General features: G+C 44.1%; 1 protein-coding gene across 1 annotated transcript; it reads right to left on the bottom strand.

Annotated features, from left to right (window-relative positions):
• Nucleotides 1-8,418: 8,418 nt before the first annotated feature.
• LOC105565045 lies at nucleotides 8,419-17,646 on the bottom strand. The gene is made up of 3 exons (XM_012017884.1): nucleotides 17,527-17,646; nucleotides 16,558-16,678; nucleotides 8,419-8,826 (listed from the first exon to the last, which is right to left on the bottom strand). Exons 1-3 carry the CDS (start codon nucleotides 17,644-17,646, stop codon nucleotides 8,648-8,650), a joined length of 420 nt encoding a protein of 139 aa, XP_011873274.1. The 3' UTR covers nucleotides 8,419-8,647.
• Nucleotides 17,647-26,629: the final 8,983 nt, after the last annotated feature.

The raw sequence follows: 26,629 nt of genomic DNA, 5'->3' as shown, positions 1-26,629 counted from the left end.
TTACAATGGAAAAGCGGTGCCGTCGTGCGTATCTGCTCGCGCCATCGTTCGGAAAAGAATTCCCGTATTCCATTCCTTCCCACGGATACGCGCGGATCGCAGATATCATCGCCGTAAGCTATGAAAAACTCGCGGCTGCGCAACGCCACGGGCGTGTTGCGCGACGCGCCTGTTAATTAATCACGTTTAACCGCGCATTCGCGCAAGTTCGCGTCGCGATTAATGTCAGCGGGATCGCACCGCGATAGATAGCGGAAGTGACTGGAATAATAATTAGCACCGCGACATTTCCGTCCACCTCTCGCGTGTCGCGACATGTGGCATTCCGAGGAAAATACGACGATGCGAAAGTGATTTTTAATTAGAGACAATCACATCGGACGGAGAGATATTTATGACTCTATCGCTCGCCGGATCTTTTCTCTCCCCGAGGCGGATCAATGTTTCAGCTTTCTCAGTTATCAACTTTAGAATTTAATTGTTACATCTTATTATTATTTTATTAATATGTGATCTTTTATAATTTTGTAACAGGTATGCATTTTTGTGGTTTGTTTTCGTTGCAATTATTTTATTAAGCAATGCTCGCGCAGAGTTTTATATGGTTTTAGATTAATTGAGGAAGGGTCCAAATCCGGGACCGAAACGTTGTAACGTGTTTTTTTTTAGAATAAAAACATTGGCCAGTGTAGGTCGTTAAAATTAGATATCATTGGTTTTTAACTACTGGCGATAATCAATTTATCTGTGGGTTACATTTTAATTATTAGCGTAACCGCGTGATATATTATTGACAACTTTTTTAAAATGTCATCTGAATAAGTTAATATTTTATATAATTGTCTATCTAGTTCCGAATGTGTTGATTGTTCTGGAGTATATAACAATCGCCTTTATTCTTCGTGACGTTACGTATACAGGAACGTCCGTTCTTTTATCTTCCCGTCGGAAAGCAACGGCGACCGCCTCGGTGAAATTGAAAAATTCTTGTAACAACTTGAAATATTCTCGGAATGGCTTTTAAGGCAAGGCTCACGTATGCCGCACTTAAAGCGCAACAATGTGGTATGCTTCTTTCTGCCTGCAGCAAATTTCACCAGAGGCAAAGTGCGCCATGTAATTTGGTCAATGGTACCGATCCGATAGCAATCACAACGTTACCGAAACCATCGCATTACGCTCACGTAAGATATCGAATTTATCGCGTTGCCGGTCTCGTGGCACCTGCAATAGAAATTCTTACCTTATTCTCGGAAGGCCCAGATAAAAATCGTTTGAGAGATCGATAATACACTCTCGCGATCAAGAGATTGCGCTTTCTAAAAATATCCATTACGTTTACGTGCCGCATTTAACGTACGACACGATGGAAATTCGTCGCCGATTAGCTTTTTATCGAGGAGTTGAGATTACGGGCGTGCGCAGAAATATCTGCATTGTCTGTAGATCGCGTTTGTGTACCGCGTGTCCCGAGATCCCGAGAGGGGGAATGTCTTGAAAGCTTAGGCGAGTTTTTGAACACGGAAGGCAGAGAGACGAAAGGAACTTTGGGAAAGACACCGGAGTAGAGGAACGAAGAGGGGGGGGGGGGAAAGCGACAAGACGCGAGGAAGGGCAGAAAGGGGTCGAAGTACGGTACGCCTGTACACGCGAGTCTGATAAAGCGTCGAGCTGCTCGTAATAAGAGCCGGCAGAAAGTTAGCTGAACCGTGAAGCCGAGGAGGGCCACGATGGCGAGAGTTCCAGGAACATCGCAAGTTCCCTCCGAGAACTCCATACACGAGATAGAGACCCGCGGGCCTGCCTCGGCGCTTCTTTTGCTCCTTTCCCTCTATCCGCCGTCTCCCACCGTTTCTTTCCCGTTCGGTCTCTCGCTCGCGCGCGCCGTGGAACTTTGCCGGACCGTTTAATTCTTGCCAACTAGAATCGACGTTCTTGAAAAGAAAGGGCGCTGTTTCACGCGTTAATCGACGGCTTTTATCCGCTCGGCTTGTGACGGAGGGGAAGGAACTGTTATTGGAAGTTCGTCGGCTGATTCTGCAAAAGAGCCAGAATTTCGTTTCGCCCTCTCTCTTCTTATTGCGAAAAAACAAGTAAACGGGAATAAAACATGAAAATATACCGAGGGGATCGGAAATTTATTTCGTGCGTATATCCCGTATGAAATGTGCGGTGTTAAAATAAATGTTTTGTAGCCTAATTGCGGCCGCCTCAAAGCGACATAATTGCAAGGACAAGTACCATCAAACCGGTATTTTGCTCCTGCTGAGAGGCGTCGTCGTCGTACTAAAGTATGATTTTAAGATCATATAACATCTGATAGATAGACTATCGTTTCATACTCTGTCACGCTTCGTTGTTCGCACTTGGGTGAATCTCGCCGGCAATCGCCGGGATCATTGTCCCCGTTCAAAGTATCAAAGTATCAACGAAGGCGTTCTTTTGTCGAGGACCATCTTTGATTCGTTCTCAGAATCGAAGGAGCCAGCAGGCAGGCGTCTTCCAGCACCGGTCCTCGTCCGCGAGGTAACGCTTTACCGTTCCTCTTTCTCGACTTCTCATGTTGTTTCTTTACTCTTCATTATTCAGGATGAGCCTCGCTTCTTTCTCTTCCACCTCGCCCCTCTTTCTCTCCGTTTTTCATTTGCATTCGGTCCCTACGCATCGCTTCGCTCGTCGAAATTATTTGCATCCGGCTTACTAGTTATTATTTCTCACTTTCTTTGTTATTTATGCTCGAGCTTACAGGTATAAGTTTGTACATTTTATTTTGTAGCACATGGCCATGTAGAATTTTTTAAATGCCGCTTTTAATGAAAACTACCGTTTCCACTTCTACGCGGTTAAACATGACTTATTCATCTCGTTAACGGCATTTTTGCAATTTTACCTATGTTTGAGGAGTCATTAAATATCGATGTACGGTCGGTTCATTCTCGGAAACAGCGCAATCAGCAGGCGGTCATCTTCCGCTGATTCTCCTCGACGATGCACGACGTTCCTCGTTCTTCGTCTCTTCTCCGGGAGAGTCCTTGCCTCCTGTTTTATTTTCCCTTACTCTCTCGCCAGTTTATTCTTTCTCCTTCCTCACTTCTCTCTTCGATTCCTTTTATAACCAAAGCGCACATTCATGGTTCTGCGAAACCATTGAACCGAGCCATCCTTTCTCGACTGTCGATTTTCTTCAACTCGTGTCATGCGTTGTAAATCCGCAAGGACGCTTTCGGTAACAACGAGACATTCGATCGACGGTGTTAATTTTATTTGGTTGCAATTTTACCTAAGAATTAACGTATACAAAATTGTTTATCTCATTTTGCACAGTTAGCCTTTTCATTGTTTCAAAATTTTATTCATGTCAAACACACGCCATTACTTCGTTTTATTTAGCGTGAAAGAACAATAATTTTTGTCTCGCGTGTAACAATATGCAACTTTCAGTGCGCGGATTAACTATGTCGGTCGAGTCACTTCTGGTTTTATCATATTTCATCAGGTCTTCGACTTAACCTCTCGCAGTGTTAGTTCTATCTTTCTTTTTCATGCGATAAAGTATGTTTTGCGTTTTTCGCTTATGAAAATTTGAATTGAATTCGAAGTTCGAGGACCCCGAGACATCCGGTCATTGTCTGAATCGAATGAGAAATTGTGTGACGAAATCACTGATTACATTACAACCGAAATTTGGCACGAAACATTTCCTGAAAGGCAAATCATTTTCTCCAGTTTACAATTTCTTTTTAACATTATCGCAGCATATTTTGCAATCTTACATTATCTTTTTGCACATTGTTCTAGTCAATTTATATGAAGTTTTTTATTATAGAGAATTTTAGAGAATTTGCAATATTTGTGAGTTTCTCTCGCCATATTTTCTATTATATAATAATATAATTAAGATATAACTTTATTACATAATTTTTTCCATTTTAAAGAGAGATATATATATATATATCGTGCAGTTCGTTTATTTCGAAAGAACCGAATGCGTGTCATCGGATACGGATGCCCTTGTTGAATCGACAAAATCGAATGCAGCAAGAGGTATACGCGCGCGCGCGCGCGCGCGGATATGTCACGTACGTTGTGTGCGATCTCGGCATTGGTCGCTGGCAAGGGCTATTTATAACATTCCCGGTGACACGGGATGTTACATAAGCTTACATTATTCATATCGCGCTTTTATGCTTCCTTCGTTACGCGCGCACGCGTGCGTGCGCGTGCGACGAGCCGACGACAGAGTAGATCGAGTGTGCGTGTTACTCATTTACGTACACACAAAGAGCTCCATCGGCTCGTTATTTTCTTTTCCGAAGATTCTCCGCGAAAAATTCTCGAATTTTCTATTCCTGGCGCTATCTTCCGTATTTCTATCTGATCTCGTGCTAAGAAGATACGACGTTTGCCGGTTTCGTCACCAGCTTCCGAAATATCTGCCGTTAAAAGTCAAAACTAAATGTATGCCATAAAAGGTCTTTGCAATTTTTGCTTGTAACAACGGGCGATTTAATCAAACAACTTCTTATTTATTTTTAAAAGGATTAACAAACAAAAGACGCACGTTTTTATTTGATTAAATTTTCTTCTAAAATAATGGGCTCTGTTGGCTTGCGCACCCACAGAAAAAAATTCCGGATTCAATGCCGTTACACTTCAACGTATCATAAAATAGGATCGGTATAGCGCCAATCATATTTATTATAGAGAAAGGAATATTTTAATCTTAAATGAAAAATTTTAAAATCTAGAATAAAATGATAGTATGTATCGTCTTTTGTCGAATATCGTGGTGCTTCGTGCGTTGTAATATGGGGGAAAATTTTATTCTAAACGCAAGAATATATAAAGTTACTCTTGTCTGAATATAGCAAGTCAATCTTTTTTAATTCGATAAAAGATAATAAGAATTATTGATTTTATTTTGATATTGTCTTATTTTTATACTAAATGAGGTTGTGAGAGAAATATAAATGCGTCAAGAAAATTTTGTGTCTCAGTAACGAAAATCCTTTCTGAGGGTGCATATAATATTATCGGGTATAGAACTGTAGCCAGGTAAGAATTTATGAAAGTGCTTGATATGTATTGAACTGAGCTATTTTATCGTCGCGCAGCTATTTTACACCTCATTATTCGACAAAGTAGATGATCGAAAATACATATATGTCATGATGAAATAATTTTATTAAGCGCCTATAAAGAGATTTATGTAAATTCTGCGAGATACAGCGTATCGATCCGCGCAAGCTCGCGAACGAAATAAGAACGTATTTTATTAGAGCAAAGAATGGCTGAGATATTTTCTAGAAATCGGAATTTATTTGATTACGGTGTGTTGCGCGAACGCCGCGGGGGGTTCGTTTAAATCGACGACAGAGAGGAAATGAAGTTGCGCGAACTAATCGGGAATTCTTTGGGCTTTTAACCTGAATTATGCCACGGGGAAGTCTGTATAGGTGGTACGCGCGCGCTGCGGGAGCCGTGATAAAATCGGTCCCCGATACTTGGCGGAAAGTTTTAATACCGAAGAAATAAGGGAGGCGTTTTAATAGACGGTGAGACGGAAATGAAATTATGCGGGATAAGTCGCAGTCGAGATGCTGCTCGTTTTATTTATCTTATCCGGTATGATCGCGGAGGAGGCGCTCCATTGCATAATCGACAGTCTATTGACATCTTCGCGCCAGATATAGTTTGTTTTGGATAGTTGTTCGCGGAGGAGTGGCGAATAAGTTTAAACTGAAGGAACTTTATCCGAGGGGTAAACCGCTGAGGGCATTGTGGTGTTTGCGGCATTACTAGGCGTTTTTGGGCATTAGTTTGGGCTTTAGGTCTTGCTGGGATATTATAAAGATAAAATAAGATGAAATAAGATAAAGTAACGCCCACTGGGCATTAGTGGACATTGTACAAGTTTTTTGTCAGCGGTTTCCCCCTCGACTTTGTTCCTCTGATCATCTTAGACCTTGTCACTTACAAAATAAACGTAGAAATTTATTCACTTCACTATACATTATTCACATCAGTATCGGGCAATATTTAGTGATAATGACACTAATAATATTCGTTAACTATGTTTACCTTTCTTGACTACTGGCGCGTAAAAGCTTTATAATTATATATCTCCCCGGAAATTGTAATTAATCCCACAGTGCACATTGGTCATACGAATCTACAATTTACATGTGCCGACGCTGATCGGCAATAATTAATGCTACCTCACGAGTAAATCATCTTCGTGTTGACATTTACGGAAATTTAGTGATTTTAACGTCCGCTAATTTCCGATAATGCGATAATGCAGATGCGCATTATAACATCGTTTCATTAGCATCGAACATTATTATTTTATCGTACGCGTAGTAACGTTTAAATGTTCAAAATACTATTGAAAATTTGAAAATTGAAATCGAATTAAAAAATCGATATGAACGTACAGTTTCATCGTTATATAAATAGATTTAATGACGTAATTGAATCTTGGTCTTTCGCGCGATCGTTTGACATAATAGTATAAAATTATATAGCATAAAATTATATTTTTGTGCTTCTCGCATTTGTAATAAACGATAATTTATACAGAAAGGCATGCGATATGTGTGTACATTGAAAAAAATGCATGCTAATGGTATGATACGTCGATTGTTAAATTAAACATATAAAGTTGATAGGGCAAAAGATAAACTTGAGATTACGTTAGGTATGAACAGTTTAGATCACAATTTTTAAATGCAACACTTAAAATTGGCTTTTAAAATGTCAAGGGAAAGCAGAAGCCTCGTAAAACCTTGAACGACACGCCCACATAGATACGTGGGAAACGATTCTATATCCAATATTATGCGCTGTGCTGTTGATCGGTAATTTGCGAGATATCAAACGTGTCATTACGAATCTTTTAGGACGCAAGAGAAGAAGTAGAAAGCTGAATGAGTTTGAGACAGTAGGCGTGACGGCGTTTGTAAGAAACGATGCAAATAAAGCGCGAAAGACGAGTTCTAGTCGTTCTTACCGATTCCAGGTACAATTAGAGCAATCCTGGCTACTGTTACGTTTCGTTCCATGAAATCCTGGGAAGATGGGCACGCACGAGAGGAGAAACATGACATGCATTGCCGGGAGAAAGAGTTAATTCATAACGAGTTAATTCATAACGCGCCGTACGATGCGTCTGTCGGTATCTCGCGTCACTCGTCAAGTGGATTTGTGTTGCACCTTTCGTGCAACAATGCCATTTCCACGAAATACCATTCTTTTATTATTCCCTTTGCGCTCTGCGGGTTACGTCAAACCGGACTGAATTCTCACGAACGGAAGCTTTTGGCGAATCAAACGTCAGGAAAGCCGACGCGACGGCGCGATCCCCGCGGCTCGTGCGCCGTACGATTTTTTCCGGAGACGTGACGCTTGCATCGCTCGTGTGTGCACGCACCACACGCAGCTTCCTGCGACGCCCACGAGCGGTCACTTACAATTAGCGTTCGAGTCAAGTATGTGACTCGTCACCGGCGCAAATTGCGTACCAGCAGTCGTAACTGCCGCGGCTGAATGGGACTTAATGGTAGTGGCGGCTTAATTCATCAAAAAGGATCCGGATATCTCTCTCTTTCTCCCTTTTTTCCCCCCTTTTATTTCTACCCTTCGATGATATCACGCTGAGTTTAATGGGTGTTTGTGTCCCTTAGCGTACACGAAAGTGCCGTGTTTCACATCCAGGCCTATTTGGCTTTTCCCTGCTCGCATGAACGGCCCAACTAGACGATCAAATTACACGTTGCCACGGCTCGTTGAGTGCGCGACTCGTTGCGAGACAGGGAAAAGAAAAGTATATAAAAGAATAACGAGGTGGAGCGCATCTCTCGACGAAACTTCCCCTATCGATAAGACCGAATGAACGCGCGGAATTAAGTAAGCGTATCATTAGATCCGTTGTCGGCGAGCATGGCGAGCTCGCTAATTACGCGCAAGTCATACGTACGCGATAGACATCTCAGGCCGGCGGGGAGTATAATTTTCACCTCGTTAATTATTTAATCAATGTAACGCAAATTTTTTAACGCCGTCTCTTCGTATCTCGAAAGAGCATCAAGGCTAATGGCTCGCCTTTTCCGCTTCATGGATCATTAAGCCGTTATTAGCAGCGATTTTATTTCCACCTCGATCTTTGACACTAATCCGAACGATGACTGCGTTTAATCGACCTCCTAATAATTTATTGCGCTAATCAAGCGCCAAGATTCCTTCGACCGAGAATCTTCGAATTTATTCCGGTCATTTAAGAGATAACTACGCAATATCGGGAAGTTGCTCCGTCTAAAAGTGTTGGTTAGATTAGATAACGTGAATTCAAATTCGAGACGCTTTGTCGACAATAATCCTCAAATCGATGACACTGATCATTCTAAAAGCTGCCGTATTAATTCTCGACAATTGTTTTATTTCGTCGTTAAAACACTCGACTGTATAATTCGGGTCTGATCGTACGTTGTATCGACTGAACTGCATTTCGATAGTTTGTCGAGAGGAAGAAGACGGTACGGCGATCTCGACGCCTGGCGTATGCACCGGGGGGACCGAGCGCGTGCAATTACAGGCCTCTGGCAGGGCGGTGTAACCGGCGAATCCAATTTGCGGTTGTACTTGGAATTCATGAATGAGGCGCCACGTGTACAGTGGTGCCCGCCTCAATGAGGTCTCCGTGTTGCGCGGACATGGTAATCGTTATTGTCCATTGACATTCCGGAATTTTCAGCGTCGCTTCCGACGCGTCAGACATCCTGCACTTCGAACGTGGCGCAGTTAGAGCCCCTACCCGCGATGACGGTGCTGGAATAGTAAAAAAGACACGGTCATTGACAACGATATTGTCGTAAGACAATGTTAAGACAATGTCAAACGAGAGCCAGGGAGTAACAAAGGTTTCTCAATTTCTCGTTTGTCGAGAAATCCTATCTAGTTTGTGCGCCATGTTTTCTTCATTTCCGGCAAAATGTTTTAGACAAAGGTTATTTTAGACCCGACTTACATGCCTCGATAAAGACTGAGCAATTTCACATTCTTGTCAAGTGAAAGCAATCGTTACAAGTAATCTGCCAAAACGTGAGCAATTTGCAACACCTCACATTACAGGAATAGACGAGTGTCTCGCGAGTTTGGTGATATAAGAATAGTACAATCTTATACATATCTCCACATATACCACTTATCCTAGATACTTATACTTACAACTACACCTAAACCTAAACTTAATAACTAATTACTCTTTGATAGAGAGGACCATCTTATAAGAATAGTGATATATTTCTCATAATTATAATAAGAACGACCGGCGATCGTTATTTCAACGATATTAAAAAATCGTAAAAATATTCGACGTGAATACTCGCCAATTCGGGCGAGCGCGAATAAAATTGCGCTCACGTGAGGATCGCTCGACGATTTCAAGGTACGTGCACCAACGTCGGCATGTCGTCTTCACCGTTCTATCTGCTTTCCACGTACGCATGAGTTTCTCTCTAATTTAATGCGAGTCACTCCAATTATAGTCGTGCCCACTAGCCGCGAAACTCGCGAAACGAAATTGCCATGATACCCGGAATTTATGAATGGACCGACGACGTACCTAGTTTCGCGCTCGTTAAGAAATTTCCGCGAACCGTCCAAGCTTGTCGCGGCGAAAGAGAGAGAGAGAGAGAGAGAGAGAAAGGCAGAGGAGAGGAGAGGGGGGGGGAGAGAGAGAGAGAGAGAGAGAGAAACTTGAATTAGGCGCGATGCTGCGCGTTGCTGAGTGAATCGTTGCATTTGTCGTTCTGGGCTTGCTATGCATCAGCGGGACAAAACAGACGAGGTCATTTATCAAGGAATATTTAAACAATTCGACGATTTTGCGTCCGCCAGCGGCGAGCGGACGCGAGCGCGTAATTTTGGTGTCACTCAAAATAAAGTCCAGCGAAATTCTGGCGAAGAAACCGGCCATCCTAGGAGATCTAGATTTACGCGGGGTCCTCGTCGTGTTTTATTCATAGGCACGGACAGGCTGCCCAGAATACCGTCGCCTATTTCGCATCCACCCTGTATGAGCGAGCACGACAGCTGCCGAGAGGCTGCGTCGCGCGCGTCCAGATTTCGTTGAATGTAATCGCGCCGACATGCGTGCGAGACGGCGACAAACGCGGGATCCGTGAATGAGGGGCCGCTCGGGCGGTATCGACGCGGATTTAACAATCGGCCGGCCGGGCGCAGATGCGTCTTGCGCGGGCACGCGTACAATTGTCGCAATCGTTCTCGCGGAAGCGAGGACGCGGAGACGTATTCCCGAAAGCCGGTGAACGCGGCACTGACCGCAAAAAAGAAGCGGCTTTTGTGCCCTTTGTATTTTCTCCCGCGTCAAAGTGCCTCGCTCGCATTCCACAAAGAGACACCTGCTCGGTGTCTCTCGATATTGCGAAGAAAGGAGGAAATACGAGCGATTGAAGCGGACGCGAAGAGGTGTACTAATGGAGCCGTACCGGGAGAAAGAGAGACCGAGGTGACATTAAAATCCCAAGTAGCGTCCGAGAAGTAACGTACGGTGTAAAAGGTTACGAAGCGATTCATTTATCATGATGATTTAATATTCTTATCAACGCCAGACGCGATTTTAAGCGCTTATTAATGTCTCCGGCGTACGCGGACGGCTTCGGCTTTGCGTCGCACTTCTCTTCTTCGCGTAATAATAGTCCGCGGGGTTTCGATTGTCTGAGATGTATTAACGCGCGGACAAGCTGGCGCCAGACGTCGCGTAATACACGCCGGGATTATCTCGAGATTGTGTCTTAGTATCACGTAAAAATACAAAATCGACTCGCGCAACAGCTTTTCCCGGGCAAAGGCTAACGCACACTCGCGTCAGTGACATCCAATTACACGTGATAACATATTTTCGTAAGAATACGATATCGCGGTAGACGCGGGACGTCGCTAGCGCGCGATTATTAACGAACGAGCGCTATTACATAATGTCGCAGTGCCGCGGAGCATTGCGACCGTGTCGACCACATTGAAATGTCGACAACGAGCTAATCTCCGCGGCATTGCCATTTACATTTTACATGTCGCCGCGACGATCGATCACGTTTGGCGATCACGCTCGAAGGCGACAATTAACGTAATCGCCAGTACATAGAAATAATTATCCGAAGGCTTTGACAATAAAACGACGCTATAAATCATTCGCCTGCGGTGACATTCGCGCGAATACCCGAGCGCTCGCCCGAGTACGTCGAGAGGCAATATCGAATGCACGGCTTGCAACAGGTCGGCGTAAGGTTGGGTCAGTTAAGCTTACTTAGGTCACGTCACGATGATTGCTAGGCTGGCTGCTCGATGGTAGTCGCTATCTGTTACATAGAAGGCGAAATAAACGCCGCGAATGACTGTCGCTCACGCTATATCCACCTGTTGAGCACCGCTCTTATGTCGTTTTTCCTATTACTGTCACCTACCGCGATTACCATCGACAACTTTCCACCCTCGAACGAATAACGCGCGCGAGGAAGTCGAGGCGGAGGCAAACGTTTTGCATTCGGCGCAAGTTGTCGCGTAATTGAGAAGACGCTTGCTCTATTTATACCCGAGATGCTCGCGGAATCGAGGGAACAAAACTGGCGCGATGTAATTAATTGCGTTCGTGCAAAAATGTCCGCGCCCCAGCGACGTTAATTAGCGGAGCGCGCGCGTTAATTTTGAAATTGCACTAAATATCGTCCAGTTGTTCTCGCGCGTTCGGATATTTTTCAAAATTGCGCGATAATACGTATTTAATTGTATTTCTCTACCTTTTCTCCGCGTCACCGGAAGTTATTATCGCGATTTATTATTCCCATTCATTGGCGAGAACTGCAATACGATTCTCTCTTAAAAAAAAAGGCTTTCCTCGGAAGTATGGACTCGGCTTCTCCCTAATGTGCCTGGCGATGAATGGATTCGAAAGATATACGATAATAGGCCGCGTCGTTTTCAACCGCGCGAAGATGGGATTCGCAGAATACTCGCGAATTATTCCGCGGAATAATAACTTCCACGAAGCGGAGTCGAGTCATGAATCGCCGCATAGTTTCCATTCATGGCGTAGCCTTTGAATCAAGATCTCTGCCGATGTTGCGCTCAATAGCGGCGGTTGAGTCATTTCCGATAAGATAGACGGATTTCTAGAAGAAACGACGGAAAAGAGAGAGAGAGAGAGAGAGAGGGGGGTCGCGAATTATTTGGCGCCCGATAACGCGAGAATGCGAGAAAACGCGTTGGCTTTTTTTTTTACGAAACGCAGCCTTGATAGTGCGCGCGGGCATCGTTCATCTCCTACTGTATATAGCACTACACAATTGAGCGTTATTACTATTTCCGAGAACATTTACGCCAGTCCAGCATCTGCCCTCACGCCAGCGCGAATTTCGATGAATTCGATATATCGATATACGCACGACTGCGTACTTGCACGTGCGGATGCACCGACGCAAAAAGAAGTTGGATCGCAATCGACGACCCGCGATTTCGTATGCGCGGCGAGCATCCCGTCGCGTTCCATCGATAATTCAACGCTCATTACCATTCATATTTGACCGCGCAACGCTATTATAATTGCTCGTAGCGAACCGGTAAACGTGCGCTAATGATTTATCACGACGAAATGATGAAGCGCGGACGAAGCTCATCTCGAATTATTATTTTTCTTCGACGCGGAGATCCCGTGCGCGGGGACCCGCGTGCTAAATAAATGCCACGTTGCCTCGTTGCCCATCAGCGTGTGCACGTGCTATTAAACACGTGATGGCTTTCTAATGGCTCGTTTAATTTCGCATTCATTTGAAATTCAACGATCGCTCGAATCTCTCCGCGACCGTAATACGGCAATGCCCTTTAACGTTGCGCAACCGTAATGCCGAAGTTGCAAGGCGCATAAGCGCAGGGTGGGAGTTACGGATTACCGCCCACCATGATCTCATTAACATGCGTTACGCGGAAAACTGCGTGGAATCGATCGAATGCGCTCCGCGATCGATCACCGCGCCGGGCGATAAATTATCGGCGTGCTTGGCGCGTCGGATTTTCGCCGTGCCGCGCGATCAGCAACAATAATTAATTAAACGAAACGTGCGTAAACGCGACCAATTTGGATTATGCTGCACCGTTTCGCCAACAGCGATTTGGAGAATCCATTTCTGCGGTCGACGCGCGAATCCGTATCTGTGACTAACGCGTTGTCTGGAAAAAAAAAGACGCAAGAGCACGATCGTGTACAAGGCGTTTTGTCGATGACGTTTCATCGGAACCATTTTCTTCTTTCCTCGGAAATGCAAGATAACATGCGCGTGTACGTCAATACCATAGTGTAACTAGAAGGTCCACTAGTAAATCCTCTGCCGGCCCCTTTGATCTTTGCGGTCCCGATCACGTGATATTCCGCCATACATCCGGGCAGGATCCAGCGACGTGTGTGTATATACACCCTTACAAAGGATTTCTGTCACCGTGGCAAAGAATATTCTTGACGCATTTATATTTCTCACAACCTCATTTAGTATAAAAATTAGGCAATATCCAAAGAAAATCAATAACTCTCATTCTTCTCTATCGAATAAAAAAAGATTGACTTACTATATTGAGACAAGAGTAACTTTAGTGTATTTTATTATATTCTTGTGTTTAGAATAAATTTTCCCTCCATCTTACAACGCACGAAGTTGGCACCACGATATTCGACAAAAGACGATACACGCTATCATTTTATTCTAGATTTTGGAATTTTTCATGTAAGATTACAATATACCTTTCACTATAATAAATATGATTGGCGCTATATCGGTCCTATTTTATGATACATTGAAGTGTAATAGCATTGGATCCGGAAATTTTTCTGTGGGTGTAGCAAGATACAACTTAATTTAAGGATAATAAGAAATAAATAGGGAATAAGAGATAAATATACACATTTCCGCAGACATTTATGGGGTTGGATGAAAGGTGAAGTGTACAGAAAAAAAATTAATAGACGAGTCATTCAAATAGCTGTATCTTGGAAACAGTAGGAAATGGGACGTATATTCATATAAACACTTTTGCTTAAAATGACCGATACCATCACCTCCTAGAGTATTGACTTTTCCTCCTGGGACACCCTGTATAGCGCGCGGTAACGAGCGCGCCAGCGCAGCTACGTCTCGTCGATGTCTCGGTACACCATTTATTCCGGGCCTGTTTCTCCTGGCGAAATTACCCCGAAGACGGCGAGATATTATGACGTTTCTCGTGACAACTCGAGCACGATCGCGGACGAGGGGCCGAGCTGATCGCGAGCCGCGGAGCCGCGCGGGTTGAAAAGCGCAGCGGTGGCGGCGATTCGTGACGCAATGATAAACTGCAGCGGCGATCTCGATGAGAGACACGGCAAAGGGCTGCGGGTCACGTAGGATATACACACCGTTCTTCTCCTCTGGCGAGCCGGCTGGCACTAGGCTGTTGATTCATCGATCGTCTCGAGCGGTGATATTCCCCGTGACATTTAAACTATCCAGCCGCGGCCGCGCTCGAGCTCGATCTCTCTCCGGAACCGAACGCTAATGCAACTGTTATCTAACTGCGATGAACATGTGCATTATACGCGGTGTAATTACTTAACTAATTTATATTATCTCGCGAAACGCACTCGCGCCGGGATCGCGATTTCTAAGCAACGCATTTTTGTATATTTTGCATCTACGCAGGTTCCACTTTCTAACTTCTTTTATTTTCAATTTTTTCTCCTTTGTAATGCACACATGGGTACTAAAAGTTCCTTTCTTCGCATTGCGGTTTGTACTTCTGTGATGTGTTTCCAGATTGTACTTGAAAAGGATCCGATAAAGAGATCGAAACGTTGTGACTTAAATATATATCACCTTTCATGCCAGTTTGGTTCGATTTTTAAAAGAATTTCCCCGTGTCAATTTTTTTAATTGAAAAACGCCGATAAGTTGCGGTTATAGATTGACAGGCTCTGACAATGGCCGCGTTCAGCGGAGAGATACTTTTAGATCTCTGTGCTGTGATAGAATTATTCTTCTACATTTTTCAAGTGTAATCCAATCAGCGCAAGCGTTCGCTGAGCAATTTTCTCCGGTGAACGCGGCCAGTACATTAAATTACAATTGCGTTATTCTTATCATCCGGGGGAACATGACGTTTACCCCACAATTACCTCGATTAAGTCTACTCGCTACCGTGACACGTTGTCTAGCGATAAGCGACGTGTCACAGCGACGAGTCACGAACGGGATACCGCGGCTTGGCAGATTGACCATTGACGCATGTGCCGATCTGCGAGTATGTATTGTATTATGGTACATATCCTCCCGCGTAAAGAGACCGTGGACAGACGGAGGGAATATATGCGTACGTGAGGTTGCGAGATTGGCCATGCGACGCCGTCCCGACGCGTTTAGCGCACGTGCTCGCGCGGTCGAGCGACGACGCTACTCTAATTCGAGATGATTTCATGGCCGCTTTAATGTTTCGTCTATTTATTTCTCTCAAGGCTGCCTCGCCGTGAATTATGTCGCATGCGCGTCGAGATACACAGTTACGGTACGGCGTCCCACGAATTAACATTGCCGTATACACATAGCGCCACTTTCTTTCTTCACAATATTGCGTATCCTGTAATAATTTGTTTTTCTTTTCAAAGCCGCGACGCGAAGGAACGCGAGGGCCTGCGGGGTAACAGGACAGTCTCGAGGGACTGACGTTGACATTAGTGGCTCTTAAATTGAGTTTAGCACAGGCGTTGAATGGCGATACCTCGGCTGTGTGCATCGCGGCGAAAATCATGCGAGCGCGAGGCCAGAGATGCGACAAAAGTGCACGCGCGTCGCTGCGTGAGATCGTGCGTGCGCGAAAGGCCGATCGCGAGGGACTCATCCGCGCGTAAGGGAGGGCGACAGGTCGCTCGCGTATGCGAGAGGGCGAGAGATCGTCGGCATGTATTATTTCCAGTCGATGGGCGTACGAGCGGCCGCGCAGCTCGGGGGTAATACAGGCGACGACGGTGTTCGCGCGTTGACGTGGGCAGAGATGATAAAAGTTTACGTTGATCATTAAAAATTCAGTTACGTGGATTTTCAACGTCAATCTCTCGAGTCGAATCCCAAGTTCGCAGGGCTCTTTGGCGAAATAAGAATCGCGATTAAAAGATTATATAAATCCGCTGACGCGTGGGTCACATAAGATTTTTCGCGCGTGGAAATTTACTTCTGAGACGCACGCAAGAAAATTGGAGCTGTACACCTTATGGCGATCGGGCGGTGAATTTCACGCGAACGAAAAATGTTCAAGTTAAATTTTCGAAAGAGCAGATTGTTAAAAAGTTGATACACGAGTCGCGGTGATCGTATTAAATGGAAATAACGGAATCACGGACACACGAGATTCTCCCGGAGAGAGGAAAGAAATTCCTGATGTTATTATAGAAGATATTTTTGCGCCAAGAAAAATATATGTCTAAGTGCCAGCCATTATGTGTCGAGGGAAAGCTCTTCGATTTACCTTGCGCAACACGCCCTAGCGTAACCGCAGCCGCCGCAGACGACGATATCGTAACTCGGACGTGGACCAGCCATTCTGCCAGACGCACCGGGAGGGCATCGCGGTGTTCTGGTGTGCGTGTCTTTGCGAAAGTGCTCGCGGGGTGAGAGAGAATTGCGTTCGTGCTATTTCCAATCTGCGAGGACGAGAACGCGCGCGAAACAAGAGGACGGAGAGAGAGAGAGAGAGAGGGGGGAGAAATTTATTTTGGAGCGAGTTTTAGAGAAAGAATAAGCAAACTTTATAATAGGGATTCGTACATATGATATATAATGAAAAAAAATAGAAACCATTTCTCTTTCTCTTTTTACGAGGGAATGAGGAGTGTGTGTGAAACGAATGAAGAGCTGAGTGTGAAACGAAGAAAGACCTCCATTAAAACCTTTGTGCAAAATTTATTAATCCTAGCTATCTCTCTTGCACCGGAAGAACAATTATTATACGTGCGCGAATAATGCTCTAAGGAGATAAAATAATTAAAAGTACATTCTGCGAATAGTCGCACGAACTGCATTGAAATCTTCTCGACGGTGGGATGAAAAAGTAAATAATTTAAAGAAAGATAAATAAAATTAGCGCGCGTAAGGTTGTAACTTGCTAAGTAGTAGGATCGGTGTCCGACCCAATCATGGCTCGTTTCTAAAGTCTGGAATTTAAAGCGCGACGCGGCGAATAATTGAAAAGCGTCTCCGACGAGAGCGAGCGAGACGCCGCGTCGGGGAGAAAGGAGGAGAGGGAGGGGTCGTAGATTCGAACTGGGTAGAAGCTCAAGGAGGGACCCAGGAGGCCCGACAGGCTGACGCCAGGAACCTCGCCGAGCGAGACGGCCGGCGCCCCGCGACGGCGTTGTGCCTGCGTGTCGCGTTCCGTACGTGCGTAAGCGTGCTGGCGTATGCGTGCGCACGTCACTAGCCGCGCGCATATAAATACACGCGCATCTGCGGCGGCTCGCCTCTCTTCTTCTTCTTCTTCTTCTTCTCCGTTACACGCTCGTTCCCTCGTGTCCTCCTCCTCTCCGCTCCACGAGAGAATGTGGTTATTCGGCGTCATCTGGATTCCGGTGTGAATCATAACGTTCTCTCTCTCTCTCTCTCTCTCGGGCCGTTCAATTTAAGAGAGCCGCTAGAAATTGAATCACGCGCGCACGACGTGGGCGCGACGAGGGCGTTGCTCGAAATTTTTGCCGAATTTATCAAGATGTATACGCAGGTGGAAATATTTTAAGCGAACGTAGAGATCATTTAGCTTGCCTGCACGATGTGTATTTCGCGACGTTTTTCAATGTTAAATCTATGCCGCGCTGAGATGTCTTAATGAGATCCGCTACTCTCACCGGTGATCGAGGATCGCTCGAGGAAAGAACGGGCATCGCCGTCTGAATGTGAACGTGATTCATGCCAGTGGCGCCGACCGAGAGATCGATCGACGGAGAGATCGTCTGGTACAATACAATGCGTACTGTCACGAAGCGCAATTACAGCGCGATCGATGCCGTGGCTACGCGGAAACGATAGAAATGCATCGCGGTTTTTTTTTTAATCAGACGCGGTCGCACGTATGCTGAAATCTAAACGCAGTTCAAGTATGCGGACGTAGCTTCAGACGTGTCTTATATTAAGAGAACAGGGCATTACGAAGCGGATTGTCTGACGTACAATTGACGGCGCAGAAGGTCGCGCCGTTATGTAAATTCTAATTGCATGTGGGGAAAAAAAGACAGTTAGCAACCCATTTTGGGGCCCACAATTAGTAATCGAATTATTTGGATTGTTCGTAACTCTACTCTGGGAAAAATTTTGACCGTTTTCTTTTGTAGTTAAGCAACTTAACATTTCGGTTGGTGCCTCTTAAGTGCACATGATCTTTGCGTTACTGAATATCGACAGAACTAATTGCGAGAATTGATTAGTATTACTTTAGAATCTTGGATATACAAGGTGTCCCAGTTTAACTTGGACAGTAAAATATCTCGAAAACTAAGCCCAGCAAACAAAAATGTTTCAGACAAAAGTTATGTGGTTTCAAGGGGTACATAAGATGGTACCATTGGTTTTACCTTGAATAGTTGCTTGAAGGTCACGTGAAGATCACCTTCAATTTTTTAAATGGAACCCCCTATTGTTTATTATACTATCTTATTCTACTAATTAATATGAACAACTTTTATCTGAAACATTTTTTATTTGTACTAATACTTTTTGAGATATTCAAGCGAAAATTTATAACTTTTTCAATGTTTAGTTTATGATATCTCGATAACTGTTTGTCGGAGGAAAAAGTAGTACAGGACATTTTTTACTTGATTTAGTCTCAGGAATATGCTATTACAATAGTGCTCCAATTATTGAAAATTTTTGTGTATGTAAATGTTGTGTTGCGATACACAAAAATTTTCAATAATTGAAACACTTGTGCGAGCGAGTTTCGATCGTGGGAGCAACGGCGGCAAGAATACTCCTTTTTTTCCCTTTTCGTCGCCCTGCAAGGACGTTCCGTCGGATTTCTCCATCGTCGACGGTTTCGCAGAAGGAGAAGGGCGGGTGGAAACGAGGTTGCGACAACCGGGAGGACCAGGGTCGTCTCACGTTCACCTCGTAACGCTCACATTTGACCGAATTCTAGTCGCGGGTCTCCCCGTTGCTTTCACGAAGAGTAGAGCCTGTTTTTGTCGTGCGCTTAATTTCATTTGCCGAAGGATGTACCGGCGATGTCTTTGCGACATTTCCTCTCCGTCGCGACTGGCCCTTTGAAAATTGTATTCCGAGGAACATTGCTTTCCGAGAATGTTGTTTACTACATTGGTTTTGTTTTTATGATAATGGAGAGAAATGGGTCAATTATTGAAAAATCGAAGAATGGAGAAAGGAATAATTAGAAAAAGGTGTTGCAAATAACGGTGAAAATAATCGTCTAAAAACGATTTGCGCATCAGCTGCAATTTTATGAAAATGGTACAACCGTGGGATATCACGTTTTTGACGTTAATAAGCTTCGAGATAGACGTAATTTGTAAAATTAAAAACGTTCAGCTTTTCGCGTATTTTATTAATACAAGGGAACCTTGTCGCGTATGTTGGCGAGATTGAAGAGCTATTTTTAACGTTTCCGAAAGACAAAATTATGCTTTATTTAGAATAGTATTTCAAATCTACTATTTCATGAAATCTTGCATGTCTCTTGCTTTACTGGCTTCTGATACAGGTTTGAATACGTAAAATGCAGATGCTTTACTCGATTACTTCGCGGAAATCTAAGCAATCTAGTAAGCGCTCTCCGGAGTCGATTTGATCGAGCGCGATGCACTTGAGGAGCGAACGCAGAAGAATGTAGCTCGCTCGAACCTTGAGCTAAGATCAGGCTTTCTAGGGATTCCACGGGAATCGAGGTCAGAAAGGAGCCAAGCTGATTCTTAAATCGTCAGTCCGTGCTCGCAAACTACGAAGTGCTTTAGGATTCTCTCCTTCTTTCTCTCCTTGGCTTCTTCCTTTCATTAGTCCGTTATGTTCGTCCGATAGTGTACGCCTTTGCCGGAAGATAGAAATAGTCACACGATCAACGTCGGCTGCTCAAGAGTCTTCGTCAGTTATAGTCTTTCTGGACGAAAAGGTTGTAATCGACGTGAAAACGAGCAGCGTTTCAATCTGTTGTATACAGATTAAAGGGCCTTCACTTTTATCTTACGACAAAAGAGCAACGACGTTGTTAATGCAGACGGAACATCGTGTTTCTTCGTTGAATTAATAGACCCAACGAAACAACGAATAGAATTTCTTTAAATCCATATGAAAAGATGAATCTCCGAAGAAAAAGGTTTCTTGTTTCCAATCGTTGTAACGAATTGACGGACTTCCCGTCGAGTAGAGTTTCGTGTTTTCGCGAAACGACATGATTAAGTTGGAACTTAAATTTCTGAAGAAATGTACTTCAACAATAGCTGTCTCTCCTATCTACAAGATTGTAATCGTGTTTTTAAGCTGACCTCTCCTACCCGCGCGTTTAAGGAAACTCGGGATATTCTTACTATTTTAATAAGTATGGAAACGACCTTACTGGCAATCCTTTATTATGATAAAATACAACGTTTCGGCTAGTAATACTGGACCTCTTCAGGTAACAAACTTACAAGAGTGCCTACAAATGTAAGATTCGTCAGATTAAAGATGTGTTTTCTAACGTTGACGACAAGACGCATTGTACATCGAAATTTCTGACATCCAACTTAATTTTCACATCTCTAATCCGACGAATCTTACATTTGTAGGCACTCTTGTAAGTTTGTTACCTGAAGAGTACCAGTATTACTGACCGAAACGTTGTGTTTTATTATAATAAAGAATTGCCAGTAAGGTCGTTTCCGTACTTATTAAAATTCTTGATTTCTTAACTGGCGTTGCTAAGCTGCTATTTAATTATTTTTACTATTCTGTAAAAGTCGTTCGATCGAGAACAATAACACAGCGGCCGTTGTGCACGGCGTGGGGGAGATTTGTGAATGGAGAGAAGCGAAACGCACGGCCGACGATGACAGACGGTCGGTCGGTTGCGAACAGCACCTTAGCCGTTGCTCGCCGTGTCCCCGCGGCTACGAAAAAGAGAGAGAAGGGGGCGGAAGAGAAGGATGGGGAAGCGTTGATGCTGTAAGTAGAGTTCTATTCCTAGATCCCGGGACACCGGAGAATAACCTCGCACAACGGAGAATCGAGAGGGCTTCCCCAATCCCCAGAACAGCCGCTGTGCTCCGAGTAACTTGGAGCAACTCGTTCCTCCCTGCTCTTCCTTATCCTTCGCCCGTCTTCGACAAACTTTATCCGAGAGCCCTCCGTCCCTCGCCATTCGAAAGTAAAGTCACCGAGACGAACTCGTTTACAGCGTCCCACATTTCTGTTTCTCAGACAAAGATAATTGGCTACCTGGACATATTCTTTCCAAGATATTAATAATTGCAGGAAAGTCGAGGGCTTTTGGAGATATATTATCTCGGCTATATTTCTCTCTCTCTCTCTCTTTCTTTTATCTTTTTCTTTATCCTAATGTAATCCGTGCAAAACAGATATTTGATGTCTGTGAATGCATATTGATACGTTTTTAAAATAGTCAAACGTGAAATAAAGTTTCGTGAAAGATACGGACCTACCGCATTCGATCTATAATTAATCGCGCTCTCAGTCACAGATAGAGAATAATAGCGATTGTTTCTGGCTGGCGCGAAATCTTATCACGAAAAGTAGATAAATAATAGCGCACCGTAGCTACGCCGATCATTAAACAATCTGGAGAGCCGGATTCTTCCGATCGCTCGTCGATATTTTCAATCCGTCTGATCGCTATCGAGAATACTTACTACCTAAACGGAGCACGTTTTACGACCGTGAGACAGAGAGAAAACAATAGAAGGTGATTTGACGTGCGTGTTAACCTTGCGCATGTATACATTTCCACGGTGACTAATTTCCATACAATTAAATACCAGAACGCCCTCGTGGGTGATGCGACTCGATCGCATCCGGCCGTGCATTCGCGATCGATCCTGAATCGATTTGACAGAAGCCCGGCTGAAATGACCTCATCGAGATCGCACCATGGGCCAGAGTTCAATTCCTTCCACGTACACGCGAGTGATTCTCGTGCCCTGATTTAATCGAGATGCTCCCGGTGACTCACGGTACGTTGACTATCAACAAGATTTCAGGAAACGCAGGCGCGTGGTGCTCGGGCAATTTTACAGTCATCGTCAACACCGTTAACACCGTTAATTTCGTCTCGATAGATATCGATTCGAAGACTTGCGACAAGTGCAATTAATTGCATTTGGATATTATTAAAAATTACAATTTAATATTTATCTAATACTATAATCATAGTATAACTAGTAGGTCCACTCTCTGCCGGCCCCGTTGATCTTTGCCGTGCCGATCACGTGGTATTCCGCCATACACCCGGGCAGGATCCAGCGACGCGTGTGTTTATACGTCATCAAAGCCACACTACCGCACGGAGAGTATTTTCTTTTAAAGTTTACCCTGAAAATCAAGTAATCGTGGGACAACTTGGCACTTTGAGGAACTTTATGAGAGTTTTTTTGAAAATTTACCATACATTTTACTACACTGAGAAAAATGTCCGAATAAATGTTATCGAATAATCCAATTACATAATAACAAACGGATATATACAATTGAATTGTATACCCGATTAAAAATATGATCGGTTTTTCAATCAAATTTCATCGGATGTATCCATAATTTAATCGGAAAACGTAATCGAAAAAATGAACCATCGGAAACGCTATTTAATAGGTTTATCTGATGAAAATTTTTCTCAGTGTAGTAAAATGTATATCAAGTTTAATTACTAGTAGAGAGAGAGAGAGAAAGAGGGAGAGAGGGGATGAGAGGGGGAGGGGGAGAGGAAGAGTATGATAAAATTTCAAAGAACTCTCATAAAATTCTTTGAAATGCCGCGTTGACCTACGATTACACGATTTTCAGGATAAATTTTCAGAGAAAATTCTCCCCTTTCACACATGTAATTTTTCTCTCATTGGTCTGCCCAGAGCAATGTCAGATGCGCAGAAGGGATCGACGTAAAACGAGACAAATGACGGAGTAGACCTGTTAGTTATACTATGCTATGATGCTCGTTTGTAATTTTTATAAATCTATTTTACTCTCTGGAGTCTCCAAGTGCAGTCCTGAGTTCTCGATCTTTTTTAATGAGCACGTTCTTGCTCGCTGACTGCGGATTCGTCCCGGACATTTCGAGAGCGTGAATTCAAGCTGTCCCTTCGAAGGACTCGGGGATATCAATGTCAGGATTCTCGTGGGTCCGCCCGTCGCAGGGAGGACGAATAAATAATTGTCGCGACAGCGCGCGTTCGGGCCTTCGGGTTTTCGAGAGGCATGCGTGGGCACGCCTCTCGCCTTCGTGAGGTAACGCTCACGCGTGCGTGCCGCGGGATAACTCTTGTGCAAGAGAATTTACGATAAAGCCGCGGTTAGGACCGCCGCGGCCTTTTCTCACCCGAAGGCCGCGAGCCTGAATCCGCCGCACGTCCCGTTTATTTACGTTTCGACGACGAGTTAATGGGGATATCGGCGGCGCGTAATGTATGCAACGAGCCTGTCGTAATTCACGCTTTGTTGCGCGAGCCCTGCGATCGACGCCGTACGTTTGGGATCGTTCGCCTGACGGCGGCGGCGGCGACGAATGACGACGGCTCGACTGTTCAACGATTTGTACACGCATTTGCATCTAGTGCGCGCTAGTAAAACGTTATGATTTTCCAGAAAATCTAAGTTTCGGCGTTTAAAATGTGTTTCTCTTCGTACTTGCCGATTGGAAATAAATTTCGATAAAAATATAGCGCACGTTGGAGACCGAAAACAGATTTATCGTCAAATGCTTGTGCATTGGAGACGATATTGGAAGTTAGGGGCAATTGATCTCTTCTCTATTTCGAAGCCTTCTTAATCTTCGTAAAAAGTATCGATCGTATTGCTGAATTTTCGCAGGCATTGTAGACACATATAGAGGAAAGTCTTCTATTTTGAGATAGGTTTCTAATATGAGATAGCAGATTTTTAACGCCCAAATTCAATCACAAATCTTTCTTCGCGACGATTACACGGTCTGACAATGAATTTTCCACTAAACAGATTTCGCTCCGAGGGCATTCATAGTGGAATCAACTGATGATGCCTTATACTAATTTTAAAAAAATGCAAAATACGTTAAAACTAGGTGTAAATGTGTCTATTCACGCTCATCTGAGACGAGAGTCATTTCCGTGAAGTGATAAATTATGTCGCTCTATGTATTTTCGACGCGCGCATGTATAACCATTTTGTCATACATTTATTTTAAGACATTCGAAATTATTCTGCGCAGAAATGCATCGCGGACTGAACTTATATATAGAATATGTAGATTGTAGCAGCTCAAGTCGGGGCTCTATCTCTATGCCGGATAGACACGTGTAAACGCGCGCGCCAGTTACGCGCTCGATGATGATTCGCGATGAAAAATGTCGATAAGTGCTGGATTACGTGCGGTAAGAGCGGACCTTGGGGAGCTGTGACTCCTATGAGGTTCAAGGATCGCGCGCGGCGAGCGCATAATCAGGATGCGCAATGAAGATGAGGGTAATGGGCGAGTGCGAAGTCTTCCTCGTCGCAGCGGCTCGTCGTATCGCGGTGTATTAATCAACCGCAAAAATTATCCTGTAATCCGTACGTGCTTGGACTTATTATATTAGACAGCCACCGCGCGCGGCGTATAATGGCCAGTAGCAGTTCCTCGTTATAGTTAACTAGTACAGCAGGTGCGTTTCCCGTTGCGGAAGTTTCGACGTATGTACTGTGCAATCACCGACGATACATGACACGCTGACAACGTGTGACGTTTGCCATCCGCATTCCTAGCTCGAATAAAAATTCACGATAACGAAGGAATCCGTCGAGCGCGTCGCGTTAATATTAACATCGAGATTTGCTTATGAAGCACGGGACATAATGAAATGGAAAATACATTGAATTTGTACGCATGGTAATGCGCGAATGCCGTCCCGAGTCGAAATTTTTACCCTATGTTGAACCATTAATTCTATTATATAGTAGGACCTGAGACAGTAAAAGAGGTCGAACTGCAAGTACAAAATTTACTCCCATTTTAAAACTAATAGTGTCGGAAATTTCTGCTTTTGCCAATTTTTTCGCATTAAAGTAGGTCCTTTTAAGTAGGGGCTAAAGTAATTTTTTAGATTTAAAGACTCGAGGGAGGAGTAAAAAAATATAATGTCATCAAATTATTGCTTGTCTATGTAGATGTATAGATCAGCTAAGTAGGTGTAAATTATCCTTAAAAGTGTCAAAAGTATCAAAATTTCGACTCGGGGTTGCTCGAGCGTTAAAACAATTGTTTTTCAATTTTCCAAATTGTCGCATAATAATAATAATAACAACAACACGCGACATCGTCGTTTAGAATTGCCGGGCCAAAAAGTATATCCGGGATATCCGAGTTGCAAGTGCCATTTGCCAGCTCTCTGAATTTTCCCCGAGACTTTTCCAACTTGGCTCGCGCTCCCGACCGGCCGGCCGGCGAACGGAAATCTTAGAATGACTCGACTCCGCCGATCGTTCGTCGGACTCTTACGCAAGCGGTCGCCATTCGGTCGGCATTCAGGTGTGCGTGGGGATTCCTCGTGGCGCCGGTCGTCTGGCGCGCTCCGTGCGCCCGTACGCGCAACGTTACGCATGAAGGCAGTGGCGTATTTCGGTATCTCCGCGGACACGCCGTATCTCCGGCGATCCGTGTAAAAATCGCGCCGGCATATAACTCAGGAGCGAATTTATCCGCGCGGATTTATGGCGGTCGTTATTCTTTCCTTGACTCATAAGTTTCCTCTTTTTACGCGCGATTCTCATACGACGCAAACATTTTTTCGTACGCTCCTTCATCTCAAGATTCCGGTCTCTCGGTATGATTGTGGCTAGATAGTTAATATTCATGTCTTTTTTTTTCTGGACACACATAACGACGTATTGTTACGTATTGCCGCAACACGTGATTGGACATTCGTAAAAAAAATTGAATACGCCAGTGGGTAAACGACGGAGATATATATCGAGCGCGCTGGCACGAACAACGCTCGACGGCATCCGCGGAATTCGTCAAACGCGATTTATTCGTGATAGCCGATCGTTATATGATCCGGAGCTCGAGATACGTCGAGAGTAGTGTTGTTAACACTGGATCCGGTTATGATAATATTAGCGTGCCGCAATTCGCCACTTTTCGCGTCCGCGGATAAAAGATTAGCTGTAAACGTTGTAAGTGACGCGCGAATATTTGATTACGGTTGTATTACACGGAGAAAAAAATGCGGTTGAATTAGACAAAATGAAGTTGCTTAAATTAAACGTTAACGTCACGGGCTGCCACAAACATAATTGATTCACTCAATTGTATTTGCTATGGATTTGAATTTTAAGCATTGAACTAACTATTCAGGTTATTAACATAACAATCTGAT

This window comes from Vollenhovia emeryi, unplaced genomic scaffold, assembly GCF_000949405.1.
Source record: "Vollenhovia emeryi isolate VEMERY1.0 unplaced genomic scaffold, V.emery_V1.0 DF939156.1, whole genome shotgun sequence".
Taxonomy (NCBI): Eukaryota; Metazoa; Arthropoda; class Insecta; order Hymenoptera; family Formicidae; genus Vollenhovia; species Vollenhovia emeryi.
Note: the sequence above shows the minus strand (reverse complement) of the source record. Positions and strands in the feature narration are given on the sequence as shown.